Source organism: Mesoplodon densirostris, chromosome 7, assembly GCF_025265405.1.
Source record: "Mesoplodon densirostris isolate mMesDen1 chromosome 7, mMesDen1 primary haplotype, whole genome shotgun sequence".
Taxonomy (NCBI): Eukaryota; Metazoa; Chordata; class Mammalia; order Artiodactyla; family Ziphiidae; genus Mesoplodon; species Mesoplodon densirostris.
Window position 1 is genome coordinate 59101918 of NC_082667.1, and position 26961 is coordinate 59128878.

The 26961-nt window shown below is 42.0% G+C and overlaps 2 protein-coding genes across 2 annotated transcripts in view; one reads left to right on the forward strand and one right to left on the reverse strand.

Annotated features, from left to right (window-relative positions):
* Positions 1 to 26708, reverse strand: part of MRPL48 (mitochondrial ribosomal protein L48) — a 52163-nt gene extending 25455 nt beyond the window's left edge. The window contains exons 1-5 of the mRNA XM_060105194.1: positions 26660 to 26708; positions 26443 to 26555; positions 15280 to 15332; positions 14018 to 14055; positions 382 to 470 (exon numbers count right to left, since the gene is read on the reverse strand). Of these exons, the coding sequence (XP_059961177.1) occupies positions 382 to 470; positions 14018 to 14055; positions 15280 to 15332; positions 26443 to 26555; positions 26660 to 26708 (342 nt within the window). The remainder of the gene's footprint in view (positions 1 to 381; positions 471 to 14017; positions 14056 to 15279; positions 15333 to 26442; positions 26556 to 26659) is intronic.
* On the forward strand, positions 11947 to 12300 carry LOC132494323 (large ribosomal subunit protein eL13-like). The gene has a single exon (XM_060105355.1). The coding sequence runs from the start codon at positions 11947 to 11949 to the stop codon at positions 12298 to 12300; it is 354 nt and encodes a 117-aa protein (XP_059961338.1).
* Positions 26709 to 26961: the final 253 nt, after the last annotated feature.

The window sequence follows — 26961 nt, forward strand, 5'->3', positions numbered from 1 at the left end:
GTAAAAATCAGCTATTTGGCTGAAAATGTTAATCCACCTCTATGTGCCACAAACCATTCATTCAACTGAACTGAACATATCATTTCCATTGTGAGGTCCATATTGAACTAAGTACTAAGAAGATATTTTCTTTAAGCGTCACAAATAATAAAACCAAATCATTTGCTTTTCACTGTGATAACCTGGCCTAGGGACAAGATTAGGAACTGGCAAAAACGTCTCCACTCTGGATCATATCCAAACTAATTAACTGGAGAGGATTGAGGGACAACCCTCTATCCTTTCTAGCTCCAGTATAATCCAACCTATGCACGTCTGATCTTCGGGGTCTTTGTAAAAGCTTCACGCTATCCTTTTCTAAAGGACCCCTGCCCCTTTTACCTCTTGTGCTTTAACTAGGTGCTTGTATCTTCCAATGCCATGCGTGGGCTGTGACCTGTAGTGCCGACTGATGCTCAGCAGAATGCCACCTAAAAGAGAGAAAATAAGACAAACCTGTTTCAAAGCTCCTCCAGGGACAGATAGATCATACATGAGGAGACAAATTCTCCATCGTGAAATGGAATATTGGGGGATAGTGAGCCTCTTGCTGGTTTAAAGAACCAGAGCTATTTCTTGATCCTGAGCTGACACTCGGTTTACCCCATTTTTCTCTCCGTTTGGCCCCTGAACTATATCTAACCCCCACCACCCATCTTTCTTTGAGAAATTCTCTCCTGCTAGAGCCACTGGTGGTAGGGGGACAAAATACATTCTCACAGGGGTCTCATTTTCTCTGTTCCTCAACAGGCAATAATCTTTTTGAAGTTTTCCGATGAAGATTGTTCAGAGAAAGAGACAGGTGGCAAATACAACCAGGAAAAAGGACAATCACAGATTTCCATAGTTTTTTAAACTATCTAATTTGCTTTATTTGTGTTGATATGTAATAATCTCCAACAGACTTTGTTAAGTGAATAACAATAACAACTAAAAACCTAAGGTACAGAACAGTGTGTATGTAAAAAATAGGATCTCTATACACATATTCACTGTGGTAGACCCAGAGATATGCCATCCAGATTCCCGTCAAAGAAGGACTTGCTGATATATATATATTCTCCTTTAATCCTCATTATTTTTATCTTCATTTACAAATAAAGAAACTGCAGCTCAAAAAAATAGGAATTGGCCAAGGTCAACCAGCAAGTAAAAGGCAGAACTGCAATTTAAACCCAAGTCTATGTGACTGAACAGCCTGTTCTCAGATGTGTTATAACATCTGAATTTCTGGAATACAAAATCTAGCTAGGGACTTCCCTGGTGGTCCAGTGGTTAAGAAACCACCTTCCAATGCAGGGGATGTGGGTTTGATCCCTGGTTGGGAAACTAAGATCCCACATGCCCTGGGGCAACTAAGCCCGCGCGCCACAACTACTGAGCCCGTGCACTCTGAAGCCCACGAGCCACAACTAGGGAGCCTGCGTGCCGCAACTAGAGAGCCCACACACCACAACTAGAGAGAAGCCCACACACCTCAACGAAAGATCTCGCATGCCACAGCGAAGATCTCGCGTGCCGCAACTAAGACCCGATGCAGCCAAATTAAAAAAAAAAAAATCTAGCTAGACTTGATCGTTCCCATATCTGATATCAGCTCCTTATCTCTACCCTTCACTGGAACCAGCCCTACACAGCTCTGTTATGCCTGTCTGTCTCTCTTGCTTGTTCCCTACCTTCTGAAAAAGTACTAGTCCTAGGTTCTGCTCCCTTCCCTCCCAGCTCCTGTGGTCCTGCATCTCCCCAGGGCCACCACTTTGTGGGGGGCTAAACACAAAATGGTGTGGAAAAGTCTAATGACATCAAGTGAAATGTTTCTTAAGCTTCTCTTTTCTAAAATATGTTTCCAAGCAGGTCTGCTCTGTGCCAGGCCAATCAAGAATCGTGGCTTCAGAGACTTACCCTATGTTTACAATCCACAGTATTTCATCAAGACAACCCTAGTATATCATGGATCCCTTCCATGATGTGCATTAGTCCGCATTTACTATTATATGCCAACAACTGAATAGATACTGGGACAGTTACAAAGATGACTAAAATATACTACTTTCCCTGGAGACACTCAACGTGTACTGGGGAAGGATGATGGAAAAGCAGATAATTACCTTATAGTGTACAAAATACTTTAATGGAGATGAGAGCAAGGAACCTAGAGGAAAAAACAACTAACTCCACCTTAGGGGTGAGCGGGGAGAAGTGGAAGACGGTACAGAGGAATAGGTTCAGGGAGGTAACAGCTGAACTCTTTTTTTTTTAAAGTCAGTTTTCTCATCTTTATTATTTATTTATTTATTTGGCTGCATCAGGTCTTAGTTGCAACACGCAGGATTTTCGCTGCGGCATACGGGATCTTTCATTGCAGCGCATGGGCTTCTCTCTAGTTGTGGCACACAGGCTTAGTTGCCCCGCGGCATGTGGGATCTTAGTTCCCCGACCAGGGATCGAACCCGCGTCCCCTGCATTGGAAGGTGGATTCTTAACCACTGGACCACCAGGGAAGTCCTGACAGCTGTATTCTTGAAAGAGGAGTAAGAGTTTACCAAGCATGGAAGAAGGAGGTATTTTTGGCAGAGGCTTCCAAAGAGCACTGAACATAACTGAGGTATCTTCTTGGCCACAGTCCCAGATGACTCTTTGAGGCTTTAGGTTCCAGACTCTGCAACCTGGGGCCCCACCCAAACAGCTGATATCCAAATCCCCTTGATTGGGTACTCAATCATCCTCAGATCAGAGCCTTGAAAATTAATCCATCCAAAAAGATTTTATTATGACTTTAAAACATGACCTCCTAAAAAGCACTGAACTCTCCAAAGCATGTTTATTCATTCAACAAATATTTATTACTACCCACTGGGGTAGCCAGAAACTATTATACCCTCACAACCATGTGAATGGCACACACTAGAGTTGTGCAATGTACAACCAACCCAATATCCATGGCAGGCCTGGGTTGGTACCAACTACTGCCCTAGATGCTGGAGCTGTAACAATGGGCAAAGACAAAGTCCCTGCGATACAGAATCTATGATCTAGTGGCGAGACAGTAATATCAATGCAGGTGATAAGGGCTACCTACAATAAGGGCTATATACATGAGAGAGGCACTAAGGCTGGACTTGTGGTGTCAGGAAAGGATTCTTAAAGCAGGTAGCTTTTACGTAAAACCTGACAGATGACTAGGAGTTAGAGAGAACACAGTATGGGGAGGGGAAGACCCAGAGAGAGAATTTCAAGGCAGAGTATAAGCAGCAGGGTGGCAAGAGATGAGCTTACAGAAACAGGCAAAAAGTTTAGGAAGGGCTTAATTATTCAGTACTTATGATGTGCCGCACACTGTGCAATGAGGTGGAGATATAACAGGGGACAAGGCCAACAAAACTCTGCTTATGGAGCTTACAGTCTAGTAGGAGGAGGGACTCATTAATGGAGGAGTGAATGGTCACAAAATAAATATGAAATTACAAATTGTGATGAATGATAAAAAGCGCTATGGCAATACAATAAATGGATCTATTTTAGATTGGAATATCAGGAAAGGCCTCTAAAAAAAAATGACATGTGAACTGAAACCAGATTTCAGAGGAAAATAGTAATAGTGGTTATCCCCAGGGAGAAGTGGCTAGACGGCGGGAGAGAGAGACTTACTGTTGACTTTATACTCTTGTATCTTTTTTTTTTTTATTTTACAAATTTAATCAGTTATACATATACATATGTTCCCATATCCCCTCCCTTTTGCGTCTCCCTCCCACCCTCCCTATCCCACCCCTCCAGGCGGTCACAAAGAACCGAGCTGATCTCCCTGTGCTATGCGGCTGCTTCCCACTAGCTATCTACCTTACGTTTGGTAGTGTATATATGTCCATGCCGCTCTTTCACTTTGTCACAGCTTACCCTTCCCCCTCCCCATATCCTCAAGTCCATGCTCTAGTAGGTCTGTGTCTTTATTCCTGTCTTACCCCTATGTTCTTGATGACATTTTTTTTCTTAAATTCCATATATATGTGTCAGCATACAGTATTTGTCTTTCTCTTTCTGACTTACTTCACTCTGTATGACAGACTCTAGGTCCATCCACCTCATTACAAATAGCTCAATTTCATTTCTTTTTATGGCTGAGTAATATTCCATTGTATATATGCGCCACATCTTCTTTACCCATTCATCCGATGATGGACACTTAGGTTGTTTCCATCTCCGGGCTATTGTAAATAGGGCTGCTATGAACATTTTGGTACATGTCTCTTTTTGAATTATGGTTTTCTCAGGGTATATGCCCAGTAGTGGGATATACTCTTGTATCTTTTAAAACTTGTTCCATGTACATGCATTATCTACTCAAATAAATAAATTAAATTAATTGAGACCTGAAAGGCAGATAGGAGTTTATTAGGTAAAAAGATAGAGAATGAATGTTCCAGGCAGAGGGAATAGCGTGTGCAAGGGCCCCCGAGGGGGACACAGATTGGCACATTCAAGGAACAAAAAGACTGTCCATGTGGCTGAAGCAAAGTGAGAGGGGCTGAGTGCACCAGAGATTAGGGCAGTGGATTGGAACCCACCACTCTGAGCCATGTTAAGGGTTTGGATTTCATGCTGAACAGTGGAGAAATTACATGTCTAATGTGTTTTTAAAAGATCACTTTGGTTGTTGTGGGTGGAAGGTGGTGGGAGGGGGAGTGTGGATGGAAGTTCAAGCAAAGATTCAAGTAGTATCCTTGGCTGAGTTGTTGTTGTTAGTCTTCCTGTATCCACACCCCCCTCTCTATTCCATCCTCTAAAGCTGACAACTTAATCCTTCTAAAACACAAACCTAATCATGTTATTCTCTTTCATTAATTCAACCATTTATTCACTGCACACACACAATTTTTAAAAAGGACTTACTCTGTGCCAGGCACTGTATCAGGCACTACAGTAACACCAATAAACGAGACAAGGAAGGTCCTTCCTATATTTCAGAATGTTTGATGATTTTCCACTGCCTGAAGTTCATACTCCTTAGGCAAGCATTTAAGAGTCTCAATTTTATAATCTAGTTCCAACCACTTCACGTCCTCACTCTCCATCCTCCAGGCTTTAAAAACCTTGCTTCTAGGGGCCTCCCTGGTGGCGCAAGTGGTTGAGAGTCCGCCTGCCGATGCAGGGGATACGGGTTCGTGCCCCGGTCTGGGAGGATCCCATATGCCGCGGAGCGGCTGGGCCCGTGAGCCATGGCCGCTGAGCCTGCGCGTCCGGAGCCTGTGCTCCGCAACGGGGGAGGCCACAACAGTGAGAGGCCCGCATACTGCAAAAAAAAAAAAAAAAAAAAAAAAAAAAAAACAACCTTGCTTCTCAGCCACAGAGCTACACTTGCCATTCTGTATAAACCATGCAGTTCTCATGCCTCTGTGTGGTGCTGGGCTGTCCCCCATGCTGGGACTGGACCTCTCTGACAGGTGATATCCTTCACAGCCTCCATGGCCAGCTTAAATGTCATCTCTGTGCTGCCCTAAACATACAAACATCATCAAGAGTTTACAGTTGCAGCTCTCCCATGCCTCCATTATATAGTAAAATATTTTGTGTAAATTAAAAAACAACAACAACCCAGGCACTCATCACCATCTTTAAGTACACAGAAATTCAATCACCCACCAGTGGTTTCAAGTAGCAGAACCAAAAGTGATCTTTGAGATGATGACACATCTTAGGTGAAAATGCCACAAATGCTTGCCTCAGCCTCTAATCTACTGGAATTCCTTGGCAAGGAGGCATTTTCAAATTTAGTTGGGGGCAATTTCTATAATTAGAGCAGTTGGTTAATTAAGAAGCTGGTTCAAACTACTGTTAAATTAACCCTTTTCTCTCTTAAATGAAAGGTTTTTGGTCAAATTACCAGTAGTTAAACTGCTTAATTAGCCAGTTGTTTTAATTATAAAATTTACAAGTTTGAAAACCTCTGATTTCCATTAAGTTCAACTGAATTTTTTCCCCTGCTTGTGTCATTAAGCTGGTTTCCTGCTGTCATATTAACATTGCAGCCTCCTGAGAGAAAAAGCAACTCTTTTCGTTGAAGAAGATACAAAACCCCATGATTTCAGAAGGAGGCTTTGAAAATCTTTCAGTTAGTACAATTATAGAATGTAATCATGTATTGACTTCTCCCACAACACATCCCTTCCCTTTATATATGCCAGAGCCAACTGTCCTTCAATGTCCTTGTTTACTAAACTGGGAACTAAACCCATCAATCCAGGATGGGGATAAACAACTTCATTTTAATTATTTCTCCTTCAAAATTGGAACAAGCATTTTGGCAGGGCTATGCAGGAGGGAAAGAGGAAAAAGCTGGGGTAACCCCAGCCAAGAGTCTAATTACAGGACATTTTCTCCATCCAATACACATCCCTGAAGGGCAGATACACCCCAGCATGTGGCAAATGGTATGTGCTCAGTAAGCGTTGGGGTGTTTTTGTTTGCTTGTTTTGTTTTGAAATTCTAGAGATATTTTACCAAGACAATCTGCAATGATTTGGCTCTGGCGGCTACCCACTTTTTTCAAAACCTCTTTTCAAACTTCTTTCAGTTTTTCTAATTACACTGAACTATTTGGACTTGAATGTACCATGTTTTTTTTTAATAAATTTATTTAATTAATTTATTTATTTTTGGCTGTGTTGGGTTTGCATTGCTGCGTGTGGGCTTTCTCTAGTTGCGGCGAGTGGGAGCTACTCTTCATTTTGTGATGCGTGGGCTTCATTGCGGTGGCTTCTTTTGTTACGGAGCACGAGCTCTAGGCACGCGGGCTTCAACAGTTGTAGCATGCAGGTTCAGTAGTTGTGGCTCGCGGGCTCTAGAGCGCAGGCTCAGTAGTTGTGGCGCACGGGCTTAGGTGCTCTGTGGCATGTGGGATCTTCCCCGACCAGGGCTCGAACCGTGTCCCCTGCATTGGCAGGCGGATTCTTAACCACTGAGCAACCAGGGAAGTCCCGAATGTACCATGTTTTGATGACTCCACCTTTTTGCTCATGCTATAATAAGAGTCTGAGTTCCCTTCATTTAACCTCTTTAGACCTCTTTATATATTTACGTCTACCTCTCAATGTACGTTTAAATCAGTAAGAAAAAGACGGTCACTACAATGAGGCCCATCCCTTAGAGAGAGCAGCTGGGATGGTACCCAGGGCCCACAGAGTATGATGTGTAAAGGTAGGAACAGGACACTGCTTCCTACTCTTCTTTTCCGAACACCATTATAATTCAATTTTGAAATTTCTGACTTTAAAGAAATCTCAAAGACGCATGAAAAATGCCAACAAAGCTGTGTCCTTTCAAAGAGAATTACCTTGGCATGCTGATATTGGTGAGTTACCCTGGGCCTTGGAGCCTTCTAGGCACTGAGATTCCACAATTGAAATGGGCAAAGGAACCGATAAATGGCCAGTAAATGTATGAAAATATGTTCAACCAACTAGTAATCAAAGACATGCAAATTACAAATACAAGGGATGGCATTTTTTAACTTATTAATATCAGCAAATATTTAAAAAATAACAATGTTGATGAGTGTATAAAAATACACTCAAATACCAAAAAAACTATAAAATGGCACAATGTTTCCGAAGAGCAATTTGGCAATACACATCAATAGCTTTAAAAATGTGCATTTTGGGACTTCCCTGGTGGCACAGTGGTTAAGAATCCGCCTGCCAATGCAGGGGACATGGGTTTGATCCCTGGTCCGGGAAGATCCCACATGCTGCAGAGCAACTAAGCCCGCACGCTGCAACTACTGAGCTCACGTGCCACAACTACTGAGCCTGTGTGCTGCAACTACTGAAGCTTGCATGCCTAGAGCCCGTGCTCGGCAACAAGAGAAGCCACCACAATCAGAAGCTCGCGCACCGCAACGAAGAGTAGCCCCCGCTCGCCACAACTAGAGAAACCCTGCGTGCAGCAACAAAGACCCAGTGCAGCCAAAAAAAAAAATTAAAATGTGCATTTCCTTTGACCCAACAATTAAACTTTTAGAAATATATCCTATGTAAATAATCACAAAAGGGCAGAAATACTAATGTACAAGGATGTTTATCATAGTGTTGTTTACAATGCAAAATTTTGGAGACAACTTAAATTTCTCCAAATAGGAAGCTGTTTGAGTAAATTGTTACTGTCCCTAACTCTCTTTTCAAAAGGATCTTTTATTCAATTGGATTTTTTTCAACAGCATTTAACATGCCCCATTTAATCCAGTTTCAAAAGCAAAATAAAACAAAAAACTACCTCAGAATCAGATACTAAAATATACCTCAGGGCCTCCCTGGTGGCGCAAGTGGTTAAGAGTCCGCCTGCCGATGTAGGGGATACGGGTTCGTGCCCCGGTCTGGGAGGATCCCATATGCCGCGGAGCGGCTGGGCCCATGAGCCATGGCCGCTGGGCCTGTGCATCCGGAGCCTGTGCTCCGCAACGGGAGAGGCCACAACAGTGAGAGGCCCACATACCGCAAAAAGAAAAAAATAAAATAAAATAAAAAAATAAAATATACCTCAAAACTACAGTAACCAGTAGTATTAAAACAGCTTGGTACTGGTATCAAAATACAGACAGATCTATAAAACAATACTAAGTTACAATACAGTAGTTCTAGATCCATATGGAAACTTGTTATATGATAAGGTGACATTCTCAAATCTATGGGGAAAAGATGGATGTTTCAATAAATGTTAAAACAACTGGCCATGGGACTTCCCTGGCAGTGCAGTGGTTAAGAATCCACCTGCTGGGGCCTCCCTGGTGGTGCAGTGGTTGAGAGTCCGCCTGCCGATGCAGGGGATACGGGTTCGTGCCCCGGTCTGGGAGGATCCCATATGCCGCGGAGCGGCTGGGCCCGTGAGCCATGGCCGCTGGGCCTGCGCATCCGGAGCCTGTGCTCCGCAACGGGAGAGGCCACAACAGTGAGAGGCCCGCATACCGCAAAAAGAAAAAAAAAAAAAAAGAATCCACCTGCTAATCCAGGGGACATGGGTTCGAGCCCTGGTTGGGGAAGATGCCACATGCCGCAGAGCACCTAAGCCCATGTGCCACAGCTACTGAGCCTGCGCTCTAGAGCCCGCGAGCCACAACTACTGAGCCCACATGCCACAACTACTGAAGCCTGCGTGCCTAGTGCCCATGCTCTGCAACAAAGAGAAGCCACAGCAATGAGAAGCCCACGCACCGCAACGAAGGGTAGCCCCCGCATGCCGCAACTAGAGAAAGCCCACGCACAGCAACAAAGACCCAACGCAGCCAAAAATAAATAAATTAATTAAATAAATTTTAAAAAGAACTTCCATTTAAAAAAAGGAACTATATAAAAAGTTCTTACAAATCAAAAATGAAAAAGCAAACAATTCAAAAGAAAAATGGGCAAAAAATATATGCAGGCAGTTTACAAGAAAAGAAATACAAATGGCCAAAAAAATATGAAAAGATGACAAACTTTCTCAAGAAACGCAAATTAAAATGAGACAATTTTCACCAGCAAAAAAGTAAGATGTTTTGTAAAATCCAGTTTTGGCAGGAAAATAGAAATGTAAATTAATACAACTTCTCTGAAGGGCAATCTGACAATACTTACCAAAATTTTTAACTGACAACCCATTGACTCAGCAATTTCAATTCCAGGAATTTAACTTACAAATGTACAGAACAAGTTTATAAAGATGTATAGAAACAGTTGTTGCAGCATTTTTTGAAATAACAAAAACTAAAAACAAGCTAAATGTCCAGCATTATAACATATATGTTCATATATGCATAAAACTTTCCTGAAAAATATACAAGAAACTGCTATCGATGCATAACACTGAGGAGTGAGACTAGGTGGGAAATAGAAAAAATTCAATCTTTCATCATACACCCTTTTGTCAATTTATATTTATTTTTACCATTTGCATGCTTTTATAATTTTTAACAGTTGATAATTTTAATATATTTTTAAAACCTTCCTTGGAATACATACCAGTTCAAAATGAACTTTTTCTCTGGTTATGGGATAAGGGATGATACCAAGAGTAGGGAATAAATGGGTCTTGAACATAATCCTTATTTTTTAATATACAAGAAAAAAAATGAAAGTCTAACAAAATGTTAATAATTGCCAAATCTGGGTTTATTTGACATATCACCCTTTTCACTTTTTTATAACTTTTTATATCTTTCAAAATTAAAGGTATAATTAAGAGAAAAATAACCATCAAAAAAAATCTTTCCTTAATCCCACATCCCTCTCCACCTCCTGCCAATTCTCTCTCCTCCCGTTCAAAGACAAACTTCTTAAACGTTCTGTCTGCAATAGCTTTCTCTAACTCCTGAACTCCCATTCACCTGTCAATGCAGTTGATTTCCACAACAGACCTCACCACACCTACACAGATACTACTCTCCCTAAGGTCACCTCTGTTGTCGAAACCAAGGAACGTCGTTAGTTCATGTCTTTTGCGATCCCCTCTCAGCAGCACACAGCTGAAACTGTAATGTGGTTAACCACTCTTTCCTTCCTGAAACACTCTCCTTTTGGCTGCCATGAAACTATACTAACCTGGTTTTCTCCTACCACGTTGGCCTCCCTTTTCAAGCTCATTAGCCATATCTTGCACCCTCTACCCAATTTTTTAATGTTGGAATTCCTCAGGGCCTGATCCTTGGGCCTCTTCTCTACTTGTTCTCCTCAGGTAGTCTCATTCATTCCCAAGACTTCAATTAAAATCAACAATATGATGACTTCCAAATTCACAGTTTCAACCCAGACCTATATTTTGAGCTCAAGATCAGTGTCTCCAATGGACTACTTAGTATATCTTCCTCACAAGCACTCCAACTCAACATGTTCAAAACCAGACTCAGATTCTTACCCTACAAGTTGTTCCATTTAAGGCAGTATATTCAAAATAATTATGTAGATATTTATTTATTTATTATAGTAGAAACATGTTCACCATAGATTAAGTAGAAAAAAGGATTATGAAGCATTATATATAATTTGTTCCCATTACTGCAAGACAAAAAAATACACACACACACACACACACACATGCATGCACACGCACACACAGAAAGAGAGAAAGAAACGCCTAGAAAAAGACCTGGTAGGATATACACCAGAATGTTAAGCAATAATCTCTGGATGGTAGGATTACAAGTGATTTTTATTTTCTTCAGCTCCTTCAGATTCTTCGTGTGTGTATTGTGTGTGTGTGTGTGGTGTGTTTATTTTCCATATTCTCTAAAATGGCTGCTTTTCACTTTTATGATCAGATTTTCTTAGTTTTTTTTTTTCCTCTCCTGATAGGATGCAATATGAAGTTCAGAGCATCAGTTATTAAGTTTTCTTGCTAAAATTGTGTAACTTGAATCTAGAAAAGCTTTTAGATGTAACTTCTAGTTTGTAGGAAAGGAACAGAAGGACATATTATAAAATACCGCACAGAAATAATCAAATTAAAAAGGGAGGAAATTTTATAAGTCAAATGGTCCAGCCTAATCAAAAAGCAACTGTTGTAGAAATAAATTAGTGAAAGATCTGTTCTGCATTAAAGGTGACATCATAGCAAAACGCAAAGCATGAACCATCATTGGCTCTTGGTTATAAACAACCTCATAAAAGACTTTTGGGGGACAACTGGGGAAATGGATAGAGTATTAGATGACATGGGGGCATTATTATTAATTTTCTTCAGGGAGATAATGCTATTGTGGTTCTTTAATAGAATGTAGAGAATATCCTTGTTTCTAGAAATGCATGCTTAAGTATTCAGGGGTGAAGTATCATAACATCTGATCAAGAAAGCTAACATGGGTGCACGCGACCTCAGGCCGCCGCGCCCGGGCCCTAACTCGCTCCCCGTCCTCCCTGCTCCCCAGGCCAGTTGGCCACAGCCATGGCACCCAGCCGTAATGATATGATCCTGAAGCCCCACTTCCACAAGAACTGGCAGCGGCACGTGGCTACGTGGTTCAACCAGCCGGCAAGCAAGATCCGCAGGAAAACCTCAGCCCCCAAGAAGGGAGACAGCTCTGCTGCAAAGCTCAAATTGGCCACCCAGCTGACCGGACCAGTCATGCCCATATGGAACATCTACAAGAAGGAGAAGGCCAGAGTTATCACAGAGGAGGAGAAGAACTTCAAGGCCTTCGCCAGTCTCTGCATGGCCCACGCCAATGCCCAGCTCTTTGGCGTCTGGTCAAAAAGGGCCAAGGAAGCTACAGAACAGGATGTTGAAAAGAAAAAATAAAGTGCTGTTGGCAACTTATTATTAAAAAAAAAAAAAGGGGGGGGGGCTTCCCTGGTGGTGCAGCAGTTGAGAGTCCGCCTGCCGATGCAGGGGACACGGGTTCGTGCCCCGGTCCGGGAAGATCCCACATGCCGCAGAGCGGCTGGGCCCGTGAGCCATGGCCGCTGAGCCTGCGCATACCACAAAAAAAAAAAAAAAAAAGAAAGCTAACATGACAAAATGTTAACAACAGTTGAATCTAAGTAATGGGTATAGAAGTGTTCATTATATTATTCTTTTGGGAAAAAAATATTTCTTATAACACTGTAAGGTTCCAAATGGCAAGGATTATATCATCTTAATTTTGTTCCCCCAGCACCTAAAACACAGCCTGGTCCAATAAATGTTTGTTGATAGAATGAATAAATAAAAAGAAGCACATATTTTGAGAAGCTGGGCTTTAGGCCTGGTAGAAGTGGTGATTCTCTACACATTGCCACCATCTTCTGAAATAATTAATGGATGTAAAACTTCTTATGCACTGCATGGCACATACTAGGCATTCAGTAAATGTTAGTTCCCTTCCTTGCTCCCATTCCTTTATTTCTGATACTTTTTTTTTTTTTTTGGCCACACCACGTGGCTTACAGGATCTTAGTTCCCCGACCAGGGATCGAACCCGTGCCCCCTACAGTGGAAGTGTGGAGTCCTAACCACTGGACCACCAGGGAATTCCCTGTTTCTGATACTCTTCAGTCAAAAAACAGATGTCATTACTATCCAGTGGCTGCTTTGAAATTTGTCATATAATAGACAAAGCAAAATTGGCAAATAATAGTGTTGAAACAGACTGAAATTCATTGAGTTGACCAGATTGAATGAACATTCATTTTGGATAAAATACTGAAAGAAAAGCCTTAGCCTGGTAGATAGTGGACATGAAAGACAGGTCTGAAATAGTAGCAAGAATAATAATAATACTAACTTTTTAAAAAATATATTTATTTATTTGGTTGTGTTGGGTCTTAGTTGTGGCATGCGGGATCATTTTTTAGTTGTGGCAATGTGGGATCTAGTTCCCTGACCAGGGATTGAACGTGGGCCCGCTGCATTGGGAGTGCGGAGTCTTAGCCGCTGGACCATCAGGGAAGTTCCAATACTAACTTTTTTTGAGCACTTTATATGTTCTATCTCACTGAATCTTCAAATAATTCACTGTAGTTTGTACTATAATTCTCCTCATTTTTTTTTTTTTTTTTTGTTTGTTTTGTGGTACACGGGCCTCTCACTGTCGTGGCCTCTCCCGTTGTGGAGCACAGGCTCCGGACGCGCAGGCCCAGTGGCCATGGCTCACAGGCCCAGCCACTCTGCGGCATGTGGGATCTTCCTGGACCGGGACATGAACCCGTGTCCCCTGCATCGGCAGGCGGACTCCCAACCACTGCGCCATCAGGGAGGCACTCTCCTCATTTTTTAAAGTGAGGAAACCAAGCTATGGAGAGGTACTTCAAAGTCACAGAATAGTATATGGTAGAGTTGGAATCCAAACTTACTACCGAACTCTTGCTCTTAAACCACTACTTTATGTTCTTGCCCTTTGTCCTGTTCCATGTGAGGGGTAGGATTTGGTCCCAGGCACTCTTCTCAAATATATGTTAGGCATCTTTTTAGACAAAATTATTAGAGAGTTAGAGGGTCACTTAAAGCAGGAAGACTACATCAGGAAATAACTGTTTACCTGCAGAACAGATGGGATTCTCTCCTGAGGTTCTGAACCTAAAAAGAGGAAGAAAGTATGTTGAATACAATTAGATACCCACATCTATTTGCAAAGCTACCAAAACTTGTATGCTCCTCATTAAGGATATATCAATGCTACATATTTCCTTATTTCCTCCTTCTCTTCTTTCCGTAAACGTTATTAAGTACTTACTATGGGTCAATCTGTTAGGTCCTGAGGATGCAAAAGTAAGTAAAATGTCTCTATCTATGGTCTAGTTGGGAGGGTATGTAAACAGATGCGAGCCACAGTACAGTGCTTATCCAGAACAAAATCATGTACAAGATTTGGTGTAATACAAAGGAAAGCATGCTCATGAGGGGTGAAACTATTTGAAATGAGGTTTTCAAAATTAAGAACTATTCTCGGGCTTCCCTGGTGGCTCAGTGGTTGAGGGTCCGCCTGCAGATGCAGGGGACACGGGTTCGTGCCCCGGTCTGGGAAGATCCCACATGCCACAGAGCGGCTGGGCCCGTGAGCCATGGCCGCTGAGCCTGCACATCCAGAGCCTGTGCTCTGCAACGGGAGAGGCCACAACAGTGAGAGGCCCGCGCGCCGCCAAAAAAAAAAAAAAAATTAAGAACTATTCTCGATTATTTAGCCCCACAGGAAAAGCATTCTAGGCAGAGGTATGAAAATAGTATATCTGGGGAACAGCAAGCAGGTGGATGTGAGTGGCACTTAAGCAGCAGGGAAGGGGGCAGGGTAAAAGAGGTAATCAGGGGTCAGGTTATGAAAACCTCAAACACTGTGTTAAGGAGTTTTGTCTTTACTCTGTGTGGGCAGTGGGAAGCTCCTGGCAGTTTAATCACAAAAGTGATATGATCAAGTTTAAGTTTTAAAAGTTAACCCTGGCAATAGGTGAGCAATGAATAGGAAGACATGAAACTGAGGGAAGAGGACCAGTGAAGTCGTTCTTGCAATAGCCTTGCATTATTCGAACATATTTCAAAAGCAAGGCTGACAGGATTTATTTAAGAATTAGATGTAGAGTGAGAGAAACAACAGTGTCAAGGATGATTGCAAGTATTTTGTCCTGAGCAACTAGATGAATGGAGTTGTCATTTACTGAGAATGGGGAAGGAGTAAGTTTGCAGGGGAGTTAATGCTTGAGATGCTTAGTAAACATGTAAGTGGAGATGATGAAAGAAGAATGCTGTGTGAACCACCTAGTGGAATGCAAATTTTAGCTATATTTTTACTGTTATTAATATCCTTACCTCAAGAGGGAAAAGGCTTGCTTAAAAATGGTGTCATTCCTCAGACACAGCGCCTACAGCAAAATAGCCATGTTAGAACAATTGTAAGCATTCACAGATCTCCAAGTACCTCTCACAAAGAGGCTAGAAACCCACAGTACACAAAACAAAATGGAACCAAAGTCTCTTGTCTAGCAAAGAAACTGCCCTACAGTTAATACCAAACATGCAGGTAAACCAAGGTCATCTTCTTTCCTATTCTACCCACTACAGAAAATGCTCGAAAAACAGAAGCCCAACCCCCCCGCACTACTTGGGTTGCTTTTTTTTCACCCTATTTCCCCTTTCTAATTTGATTTATATTTTCTTTTTTTTAATACTTATTTATTTTATTTATTTATTCATTTTCTTGGCTGCGTCAAGTCTTAGTTACAGCATGTGGGATCTTTCGTTGCAGCATGCGGACTTCTCTCTAGTTGTGGTGTGCAGGTTTTCTCTCTCTAGTTGTGGCACACAGGCTCCAGGGTGCATGGGCTCTGTAGTTTGTGACACATGAGCTCAGTAGTTGTGGCGCGTGGGCTTAGTTGCCCCACAGCATGTGGGATCTTAGTTCGCCAACCAGGGATCGAACCTGCGTCCCCTACATTGGAAGGCGGATTCTTTACCACTGGACAACAGGAAAGTCCTTAATTTATATTTTCTAATATCAATCAACAACTATTATGTATGTGTCAAGCACAGTCGCCATGCAAGGGACTTTCTGAACTCTTCCTTAATTCTCAGAACACTGCAAGGCAATTTTACAGGTGAGGCAACTGAGGCCCATAGAATTTATATTCCAAGAAATTATAGCTAATAAGTGGCTAAGAGGACTGTTTTACTCCAAAGACTATGCCTCTATTACACCACACTCTCTTAATAATAATAATAATAATAATAATAATAATAATAATAATAATAATAATATATCAACATGAACAAAACAATAATAATGAGAGGAGGCAGTTGCAGGGGCAGCTTCCCCCACTCCCCACAATCTTACCCCCAACAACCCAGTTATTTTAATCTCACTCTGCCCTGCTGGCACCTACTCAAAAGATCACTGCTATAGGTTTACTAAGGGAGTGCTTAACATAGAGGAGTTCTTTTTATAAAGTAACTAGATAATAAATAATAAGTGCCCTTAAGGTCCCATAACACAAAGAGAAAATCCTGTCCACTATTGAGGAACAATTTCAGTTCCTTCAACATTTATGTCTTAAAAGCCTATTATGTGTAAAAGCCTTCAGAAACAAAGGGAAGTCTGAGAAACTGTCATAGACAAGAGGAACCTAAGCAGACATGATGACTAAATGTAATATAATATACTGGATGGGATCCTACCTAGAACAGAAAAAGCACACTGGATTTTAAAAAATGAAAGAAATATGAATAAAGTATGGACTTAATAATAATATATTAATATCAGTTTATTAATTATGAAAAACGTACCATACTAATGTAAGATAATAACAGGGAAAACTGGATATGAAGTATATGGGAATTCTTTGTACTATCTTTGCAACTTTTCTGTAATTCTAAAACTGTTCTAAATTTTATTTTTTTAAAGCCTATTATGGGGACTTCCCTGGTGGTCCAGTGGGTAGGACTCTGCGCTCCCAGTGCAGGGGGCCTGGGTTCGATCCTTGGCTGGGGAACTAGATCCTGCACGCATGCCGCATCTAAGAGTTCGCATGCCGCAACTAAGAGTCCACATACCACAACTAGGAAGGCTGCATGCCACAACTAAGAGCCCTCATGTTGCAACTAAGACCCGGCGCAGCCCAAATAAGTAAGTAAGTAAATAAATATTTTTTTTAATTAAGAAAAAGAAGCCTGGACTTCCCTGGTGGCGCAGTGGTTAAGAATCCGCCTGCCAATGCAGGGGACACGGGTTCAATCCCAGGTCCAGGAAGATCCCACATGCCACGGAGCAACTAAGCCTGTGTGCCACAACTAGCGAGCCTGCACTCTACAGTCTGCGAACTACAACCACTAAGCCCACACACCACAACTACTGAAGCTCGCATGCTCTACAGCCCATGCGCTGCAACTACTGAGCCCATGTGCTTAGAGCTTGTGCTCCACAACAAGAGAAGTCACCACAACGAGAAGCTCACGCACTGCAACGAAGAGTAGCCCCTGCTCGCCACTAGAGAAAGCCCACGCGCAGCAATGAAGACCCAACGAGGCCAAAAATAAATAAAGTTTTTAAAAATAAAAATAGATTTTTAAAAAAAGCCTATTATGTGTCAACTAGTGTGCTGAATATGAAAGGGACTGTAAAAACAAAATATAACAATATGAATGAACTTGGAAACATTATGCTAAATAAAAGAAGACAGTCACAAAGGGCCAATATTGTATGACTCCATTTATATGAAATAGCCAGAATAGGAAAATCTATAGAGAAAGAAAGACTAGTGGTTGCCTAGGGCTGGGGGGGTCTGGGGAGCTGGGGATGACAACTAAGGGATATGCGGTTTTTTCTGGGGCGATGAAAGTGTTCTAAAATTGATTGTAGTGATGGTTGCACGACTCTATAGATATTAAAAGCCATTGAATTGTATACTTTAAATGGACAAATTATATGGTATATGACTTATATCTCAATAAAGCTGTTTAAAAAATGTAAGCACAACCCCTGTCTTACAGGAATTTGAATGGCTGAAGATATGAATACACATTTGTATTAAACAGCTAAGCAATACCACAGTATTATATGATTAAGTCAAAATAGGTGCACAAACAACAAGCACCTCTGGCAGGGAATCCAGGTGTTGATGGCCAGGAGAAGTTCTTAGCTTTTGGGGTATTATAGATCAGATATTGCTGATAATCTCCCCCAAATCATGATCCTTCTCCCCAGACAAATACATATAGACACGAATATACAAAAGTTTGCATACTTAGCACAGGGAACTATATTCTTATAATAACCTATAATGGAAAAGAATATGAAAAAGAATCTATATATATAATATGTGTATATATATACATATATATATAACTGAATCACTTTGCTGTACACCTGAAACACTGTAAATCAACTCTACTTCAATTTTTTTAAATGTAGCAGGTGGGGACTTCCCTGGTGGCCCAGTGGTTAAGACTCCACGCTCCCAATGCAAGGGGCACGGGTTCGATTCCTGGTCGGGGAACTAAGATCCCACATGCCGCATGGTGTGGCCAAAAAAAAAAAAAAAAAATTTAAATGTAGTATGTAGAACCAAATAAATTAAGTAAGTAAGGGGGAAAAAACGTTTGCATACTACTTCAAGAGATTCACTGAAACTCTTAACATCACCCATAGGCCACTATGCTAAACCAAGAGATCAAGGGCAAGAGTCATATCATCTTCCTGTTGTTTTAGTAAATAAATAAATGATTAGGAAGAAGTGAATAAGTGACAATCATTGCTACCATTTATTACCACCCACATCTATTTTGTTGAGCACCTACCATGTGTCTAAATCATAATTCCTTTACAGGATAAGTATTATTATCCCATTTTACAGTTGGGGAAACTGAGATTAAGTAATTTACCCAAAGTCAAACAGCTACTTTCAGAACTAGCATAGGATCTTAGGTTTCTCTGACTCCAAAGCCTATAATTTTTCCACTATTCTACACCCTCTCTGCCATAAATGAATGTATTAGTGTTTAGGAATTCAGCGGGGGAAATGATCAAATTTAGGAAAAGTCTCTCAGAGAATGTGAGGTCATGAAGATTGGGAAGGATATGAATAACAGAAGGAAGGACAAAGTATGCAGACAATCCTAAAAATGACAATTAAATCAGATACTAAAAGACTTTGTAAACATGTGTAGAATATGCTTAACCTTTTATTGGCCAGAATAAAAGACAGAGCAGGCAACTGGGAGCCCCAGGACAGAGGAGCTCTGGCTGGCTCCTCCCACATTGGTCACCATACTAGTGATTGGCTAGTAATCTTCCCCTCTCTGGAGTTAGAACAGATGACTTCAACGTCCCTCCAGGTGCAAGATCTATCAACCACGACAAACAGAATAGAAATCAGAGTGAACAGAATGTATTCTTTTTGTGTTTTTTTTTTTTTTTTTTTTTGCGGTACGCGGGCCTCTCGCTGCTGTGGCCTCTCCCGCTGCGGAGCACAGGCTCCGGACGCGCAGGCTCAGCGGGCATGGCCCACGGGCCCAGCCGCTCCGCGGCATGTGGGATCTTCCCAGACCGGGGCACGAACCCGTGTCCCCTGCATCGGCAGGCGGACTCCCAACCACTGCGCCACCAGGGAAGCCCCAGAATGTATTCTTAAATGGGTCACTTCATACAGAAGAGGTATTGGATGGGAAGAAAGATCTAGATGAGACTGATTTTTCCTCACTTTAATTGTTCATATTTCTGAGTCTCCACAATAGCTATGGATTTAATTATCTAAAAGGCAAACCTTTTTAAAGGTTGACAACTGTCTGGAAGACATTCAAACTGTGGTGTGAACTCTCCCTTTCAGCTCTGGGAAACGTGCTTCCTCTCCCCTGCAATGCTCAGCATCATTTATCAGGACAAAAGTAATCTATTTTGGGACTATATCCACAAATATTCTCTCCCCGCAGTCAGCAAATGAAGAGCAGCTCCAGCTCTGGACCAAATGGAAGAAAAGGCCAGTGACTCTACTGAATGAATGAATGAGGACAGAGCTGTTGCAGTGGGTTACAAAAATACTTGTCCCATGAGCTCGGGAGTCAGGAACCAGAAAAGGACTACACAGCTACTTAAGAACTGAAGTCACGGGGCAAAATCTATGGTGTGTGAGTAGCTTCAGACACCAGAGCCCTGGGGTGGATGGTGACAGAAGTGGGTAAGGGGCCCATGAGGCAAGCAACTGTCTTATGAATATTAACAGAATATATTTGTATATTAACAAATATTATTTAAAATAGCATTGTTACTATCACTTATTGAGTACATCCTTTGTGCTAAGCACTTTGCTCAATCTTTACACCAATCCTCTAATAGAGGCATTGAAATAATTGCCTCTATTTATAGAAGAAAAAACAGAGGCTTAGGTAAATTGCCTAAAGTTATAGGTTTGGTAAGAGGTGCCAAGAATTCAAACCAAATCTGACTCTAAAACCCATGTTTTCCATTCTGCCATACTACCTCTCAAAAGAACAATACCAATTTAATAGCAGCGAAATTCATATAATAATGATAATAATAATAGCCTAAATAATCCTACCATTTGTTGAGCACCTGCTTTATGCCAAACATCATTTGCATTTACCCTCACAACCATTCTGTAAAGTAGATATTTCTACCCCCATATTACTGTGAGGAAACCAAAGCTCAGAAATGTTAATTAATATGTCTGATGCACACAGCTAATACGTGGTGTTCGAGCTGACCTTTTCCTAAGTTCTTTCGAAATTGATTGTAATTTTTCCTTTGGCCATTCTCTTCTGAATGTGTTTAATATGGTGACTATCAAAGCCCGTCTTTGCACTGAGTCTTTAGGCAGTTAGGAACACAGGTTATAGATTCACACAGACCTGGGTTTGAATATCAGCTCCTCCATGTTACTAGCTGTATGATCTTTGGCAAGTCACTTAAGAAATACTTGGGGCTTGCCTGGTGGTGCAGTGCAGGGGACATGGGTTTGTGCCCTGGTCCGGTAAGATCCCACATGCCGCGGAGCGGGTAGGCCCGTGAGCCATGGTCGCTGAGCCTGTGCGTCCGGAGCCCGTGCTCTGCAATGGGAGAGGCCACAACAGTGAGAGGCCCGCGTACTGCAAAAATAATAATCAAAAAAAGAAAAGAAAAGAAATACTTGGCCTCACATACTATATCATCTCATTTATATGAAATGACCAGAACAGACAAATCCATAGAGACATAAAGTAGATTAGTGGTTACCAGGGGGTGGGCAGAGGGGGGAATTGAGGAGTATATGCTTATGGGTACAACGTTTCTTTTTAGAGTGATGAAAATGTTCTGGAATTAGTGATGATGGCTGAACAACTTTATGAATATACTAAAAACCACCAAATTATCCACTTTAAAAGGGTAAATATCATGGTACGTGAATTATATCTCGATTTTAAAAAGAAAGAAAGAGAGAAAGAGAAATTGAGAGGAAGGGAGGAAGAAAGGAATATCTGGCCTCACACCATATTGCTGGATGGCACTTTTAGGCCACAGCTGAGCTCTGTTAAGCCCAATTCCCTACCTTCCTCCAGGACTTAAATGTTTCAAAACAACTGTGGTCACTGAAATGTAAGTCCAATCCCCTACCATCTCCCCAACTCTCATCTCCATACTCCTCACACTCTCCCTTGATACAAGCTCCCTTGCTTCTCTCTCTTCCAATTTCCTCTGGGCCCTCTGGAACTCCAAACGTGTTCTCATTTCAGGGCCTTCGCACATGCTCTCCCAGTCTAAATTCTATTATTTTTTAAGTCTTAGTCGTGTAACATCGCCAAGAAAACTTGCTTGACTGCTCAGACTTACTTGAATTCTGCTGTTATACACACCATATAGCACACAGAATCTTTTTTTTTTTTTGAGGCATTTATCACAATTAGTTAAGTAATTATACTTTTTTTATTGAAGTATAGTTGATTTACAATATTTTGTTAGTTTCAGGTATACAGCAAAAGGTAGTTATATGTTTAATTAGTCTATTTTGCTGGAAATATAAGCTCCTTGAAGACAGGAACTACTACATCCCAGCATCTAGCATACTCTGGCACATAGCATGTGCTCAATAAATATTTGCTGATCAAATTAGTAAATCTCTCCAAACCTCACTTCTTTATCTCTAAACAGGTTATAAAGCAACTCATATAATAAGAACCTGCTGTATAAAAAAATAAGTTAAATAAAAAAACAAAAAAAACAAAAACTCATAGAGTTGTTGATACTATTAAATTAGATATTATATGAAAAGGACTTAGCAAGTGCAAGGCACATTGTTAATGGTCAAATTGGGAGCAGTGACAATAACTGTCGTGATTGTTCAGTTCCTCATTTATTAAACAATGTACTTTAGTATGTGACAAGTGCTGAAGATAAAACCATGAATAAAATAGAGAAATGTCCCTGTCCTCCAGAACTTACAGTCTAGTAGTGACCAGGAAATAGCCAACTTCTTGACCATTTTGTTGGGCTTTTGGACTCCCTGCCCTGCTAGGCCCTCTGAAATTTCTGTCCTCCTGTTTCATATCTTCTTATGTCCTCCTAATTCATGTCTGTTGATTTGTCATTTTTTTCAATCCTCACTGCTATTTGTTTATATGAACTCTGCTCCATGTTAGCTTTCATTGTTTTCATTTGAAAACATCTTACTACGCGATCAGTCCCCAAGGTTGCTCCTTCTGGGATGGTAAGGCTAGCATATCTTTTGTGATCACCACCCCTCCCCTAATTATATCCTTGTGGTTCAAGGGTATGGTAATCCCCGAAAAGAATGGTAATCTGAGGGTGAGTGACATCCAGACCTGAGCTTGACACTCCAGGACCATCCATTTTCTCTGCAAAGTAACTCAGCAGGTGAGTCACTACCAATTCCCTGTGCATGTTGACTTCCACAGGCACCATCCTTCCATCTTGATCAAAAAGTATGTTTTCTGGGCTTCCCTGGTGGCGCAGTGGTTGAAAGTCCGCCTGCCGATGCAGGGGACACGGGTTCGTGCCCCGGTCTGGGAAGATCCCACATGCCGCGGAGCGGCTGGGCCCGTGAGCCATGGCCGCTGGGCCTGCGCGTCCAGAGCCTGTGCTCCGCAACGGGAGAGGGCACAACAGTGAGAGGCCCGCGTACCGCAAAAAAAAAAAAAAAAAAAGTATGTTTTCTGAAGTCAGATGACTATCAGCATTAGTGTCTTAATTGGATCAACGCTGCTTTACTACTTCTGTTGACCTAAAGAGGTATGTGATCCCGCCCAGTTTTATTCCAGTAAAGCTGAGCTTCTCACTCATCTAAAATTTGAGATGATTTCTTAGGGTCCCAGGCACTGAGCTGAGAGTTTGCAGTTCTAGTCCCAGCTCTACTGTGTACTTACCACATAATGTCAACATTTTTTCATTCACTTATTCATTCAATATTTATCAGGTCAAGTACACTGTAGGCTGCGTATATACAGACATGAAGAAAATACAGTTGCCTACCCTCAATCTTTCTTTTTTCTTTAATTTTTTATTTTATTTTATTTTTATTTATTTATTTTGGCTGCATTGGGTCTTCGTTGTTACGTGCAGGCTTTCTCTAGCTGCGGTGAGCGGGGGCTACTCTTTGTTGTGGTGCGTGGGTTTCTCATTGCGATGGCTTCTCTTGTTGCAGAGCATGGGCTCTAGGAGCACAGGTTTCAGTAGTTGTGGCATGTGGGCTCAGTAGTTGTGGCTCGCAGGCTCTAGAGCACAGGCTCAGTAGTTGTGGTGCACAGGCTTAGTTGCTCTGCGGCATGTGGGATCTTCCCGGAGCAGGGCTCGAACCCGTGTCCCCTGGATTGGCAGGTGGATTCTTTTTTTTTTTTTTTTTTTTTTTTTTGCAGTACACGGGCCTCTCACTGCTGTGGCCTCTCCCATTGCGGAGCACAGGCTCCAGACGCGCAGGCTCAGAGGCCATGGCTCACGGGCCCAGCCGCTCCATGGCATGTGGGATCCTCCTGGACCAGGGCACGAACCCGTGTCCCCTGCATTGGCAGGCAGACTCTCAACCACTGCACCACCAGGGAAGCCCGGCAGGTGGATTCTTAACTACTGGGCCACCAGGGAAGTCTCTACCCTCAATCTTTCTAATGAGGAAAGTAGATGTGCAAATTATTTATTACACTGAAATGAGATCAGTATAATGGGCTGCACAGGTCACAAAGAAGGGAAGGACTGACAACTGGGACGGTCAAGGAAGGTTTTCATTCCTCATTTCACAGATGAGAGAAACCAAGATTATTATCAAATTAGGGAGATACAAAATACTCAGAAGAGGAAAGGCAGTGGGGTTTTAGGAGGGGTAGAAAATCTAGGCTCAAGTTCAGCACTACCACAAAAGAGACTGTTGACCTATAAGCAAGGCATTCATTCATTCAGGCATTTGGTAAAGTATTTGAGAACCTATTATGTATCAGACACTGCACCAGTAGCTTCCACCTCCTTATCTGTTGTGTCTTCCAGTATTATCTCATATCATGAAGCTCAAATAAAATTATGGAAATGAAAGCAGTTTATTAACTATAGAATAATATCAATATTCCTATTTGTATAGTCCTTCACACTTAGAAAATACTCTTATTTACATTATCTTCTATAATCTTTACAACAATTCCATATGATGGGCACCATTATCTGCATTTACAGATAAGAAACTGAAGCACAGCGAGGTCAAGTAACCTGCCTAAGGTCACACAGCTAGCAAGAGATAGAACACAGGTCTGATGCAAATCCCATGTGTTTTCCTTATAAATGTAAAGCATTAACTAACACTTCCAGACAGGCTGAGACAAGGATGGTCACAAGACTGCATATGATTAGATGCCAAAAGATAATACCAGCTAAGAGTTCAAAAAATAAACAAGCACTTTGGCTGGAATGGTCTGACAGGTTTTAAGGAAAAGATGAGACCTGAGCTGGGCCTTGAACCATGGAGCATTTGGATAGGTGGTGAAAAAGGTGAGGGCATTCCAAGTGAGAAAGCTCCATAAGATCAAAGATTAGGAATCAGCATTTGGTAAATAAAGAAGAGACTACCTGGCCAAAGCAATAGGGCAGAACGGAAGAGTGAAGTCAATAACAAAGGAGTCTGGAAGGGAACAGTGGCATCAGACCCAGAGGGGCCCTATATGCCCTTGTATCTTTAGGTGATAGCCTATGACAGATTTCCATGGGCTGTTCAGGAGTATAGAATGGCCAAAAACAGTATTCCCTGAACAATGATCCCTCCCTTTCAGCATTCCTCAGAATCAAGGCTCTTAGAGCAGGAGCATGGAGCCACCAATCTGACCATCTTTAACAGTTAAATTTTAAAACTTTGATTTTTTTCTATTATCCTTTCACCAGATCTAGTTAAATTCTCACAATTTGGCTAAAGTGAAGAACAGAGAGTTACTTCATTAAGCATGAAGTGAGGTTTGGGACCTTAAGGAAACAAACCTAGAGACATTCAGGGGCTGCCCCAAAGTTAGGACCAATAGATCCATGAGCAGCAATGATCATGCTGTGTATCATGGAGTACAGTCTCCAAATTAATCCCTCGAATAAAATTTTACCATGAATTACTAAAAAAAAAAAGTCATTATTCTAAGCAGCATGGTACAACTGAAAAAGCACAGCTGAAATCTGTTAAGAGGACAAGGGAAAGTCAAGGAATGCTTTACGTGGTTCACACGGTTTTACTGCAGTCACGTAATTAAGGTTTTGTAAGTAAAAATGTTTTTTTAGTCATGAAGAACATAGGGGTAAGACAGGAATAAAGACACAGACCTACTAGAGCATGGACTTGAGGATATGGGGAGGGGGAAGGGTAAGCTGTGACAAAGTGAAAGAGCGGCATGGACATATATACACTACCAAACGTAAGGTAGATAGCTAGTGGGAAGCAGCCGCATAGCACAGGGAGATCAGCTCGGTTCTTTGTGACCGCCTGGAGGGGTGGGATAGGGAGGGTGGGAGGGAGACGCAAAAGGGAGGGGATATGGGAACATATGTATATGTATAACTGATTAAATTTGTAAAATAAAATTTAAAAAAAATGTTTTTTTATTATTACCCTTCCCTTGTCGCCAAGTAGCCTCACATCCCAATCTGTTCAGCGAGTCAAAACGGTATTCTTAGAAAAAAATCTGGAAGCTGATGACCTAAAGCAAAATTAAAATGACCTGCTCAAGGTCGTACATATTATTTGGACCTATTCCGCTGTGATTCCCAATGCGGGGCTCCGGCCAATGCGAGGCGAGGGTAGCGCGAAGGGGGGCGTGGCGCGCGGGTTAACGCCCCGGGAGCAGACAACTAAGCGCAACCCTTTGACAAGGCGCCGCACGTGCTTCTGGGAAGGGCCTTGCTCTCTCCCAAGTCTCTTACCCGGGCGTCTGCAGCAGCGCGAGAGCCCCGCGGCCACCTCGCAGCTCAGCTCTTTTCACCACCTCCCCCGCGCCCAGCATGCGTGGAAACTACGTTACCTTTCCCAGAGCTCCATTCATCCTTTGCTGCTGCGCGGCCTGTAATTGTGCCAGCTGAAGATCGGCCCAAGAAGCCGCGACCGCTGGGCGTCCGAAAACACTGACGGAACGGCCTCAATCCGGTCCGGTAACAATATCCGACCGAGACTCACTCAACTCCCGCAGCACTTTGGTTCCGGCAGATTCTGAGGCTCAGTGTCTAGAAATCGCCCACTACAGCTCGTGTCACAATCGCTGCGAATTCTCCGGGCAGAATTAATTGCCATCTCTGTGTTGCCCCAATACTTTACACACAATTCTGCTATTTCATCTGCCATACTATATATTAATTATTTGTTACTTTCTCTTTCCCGTGTTTGATTGCGAGTTCCTCAGAGACCGAAGTTCTGCCTGATTAATTCATTCCAGCGTCTAGCACGGGACGTGGAGATCTGACTTCTAACCTCTATTTAAAAGCTGAATGACCCTAAGTGAGCCTTTCTGACATTCAGTTGCCTCATAATAATTGATAATAACTAT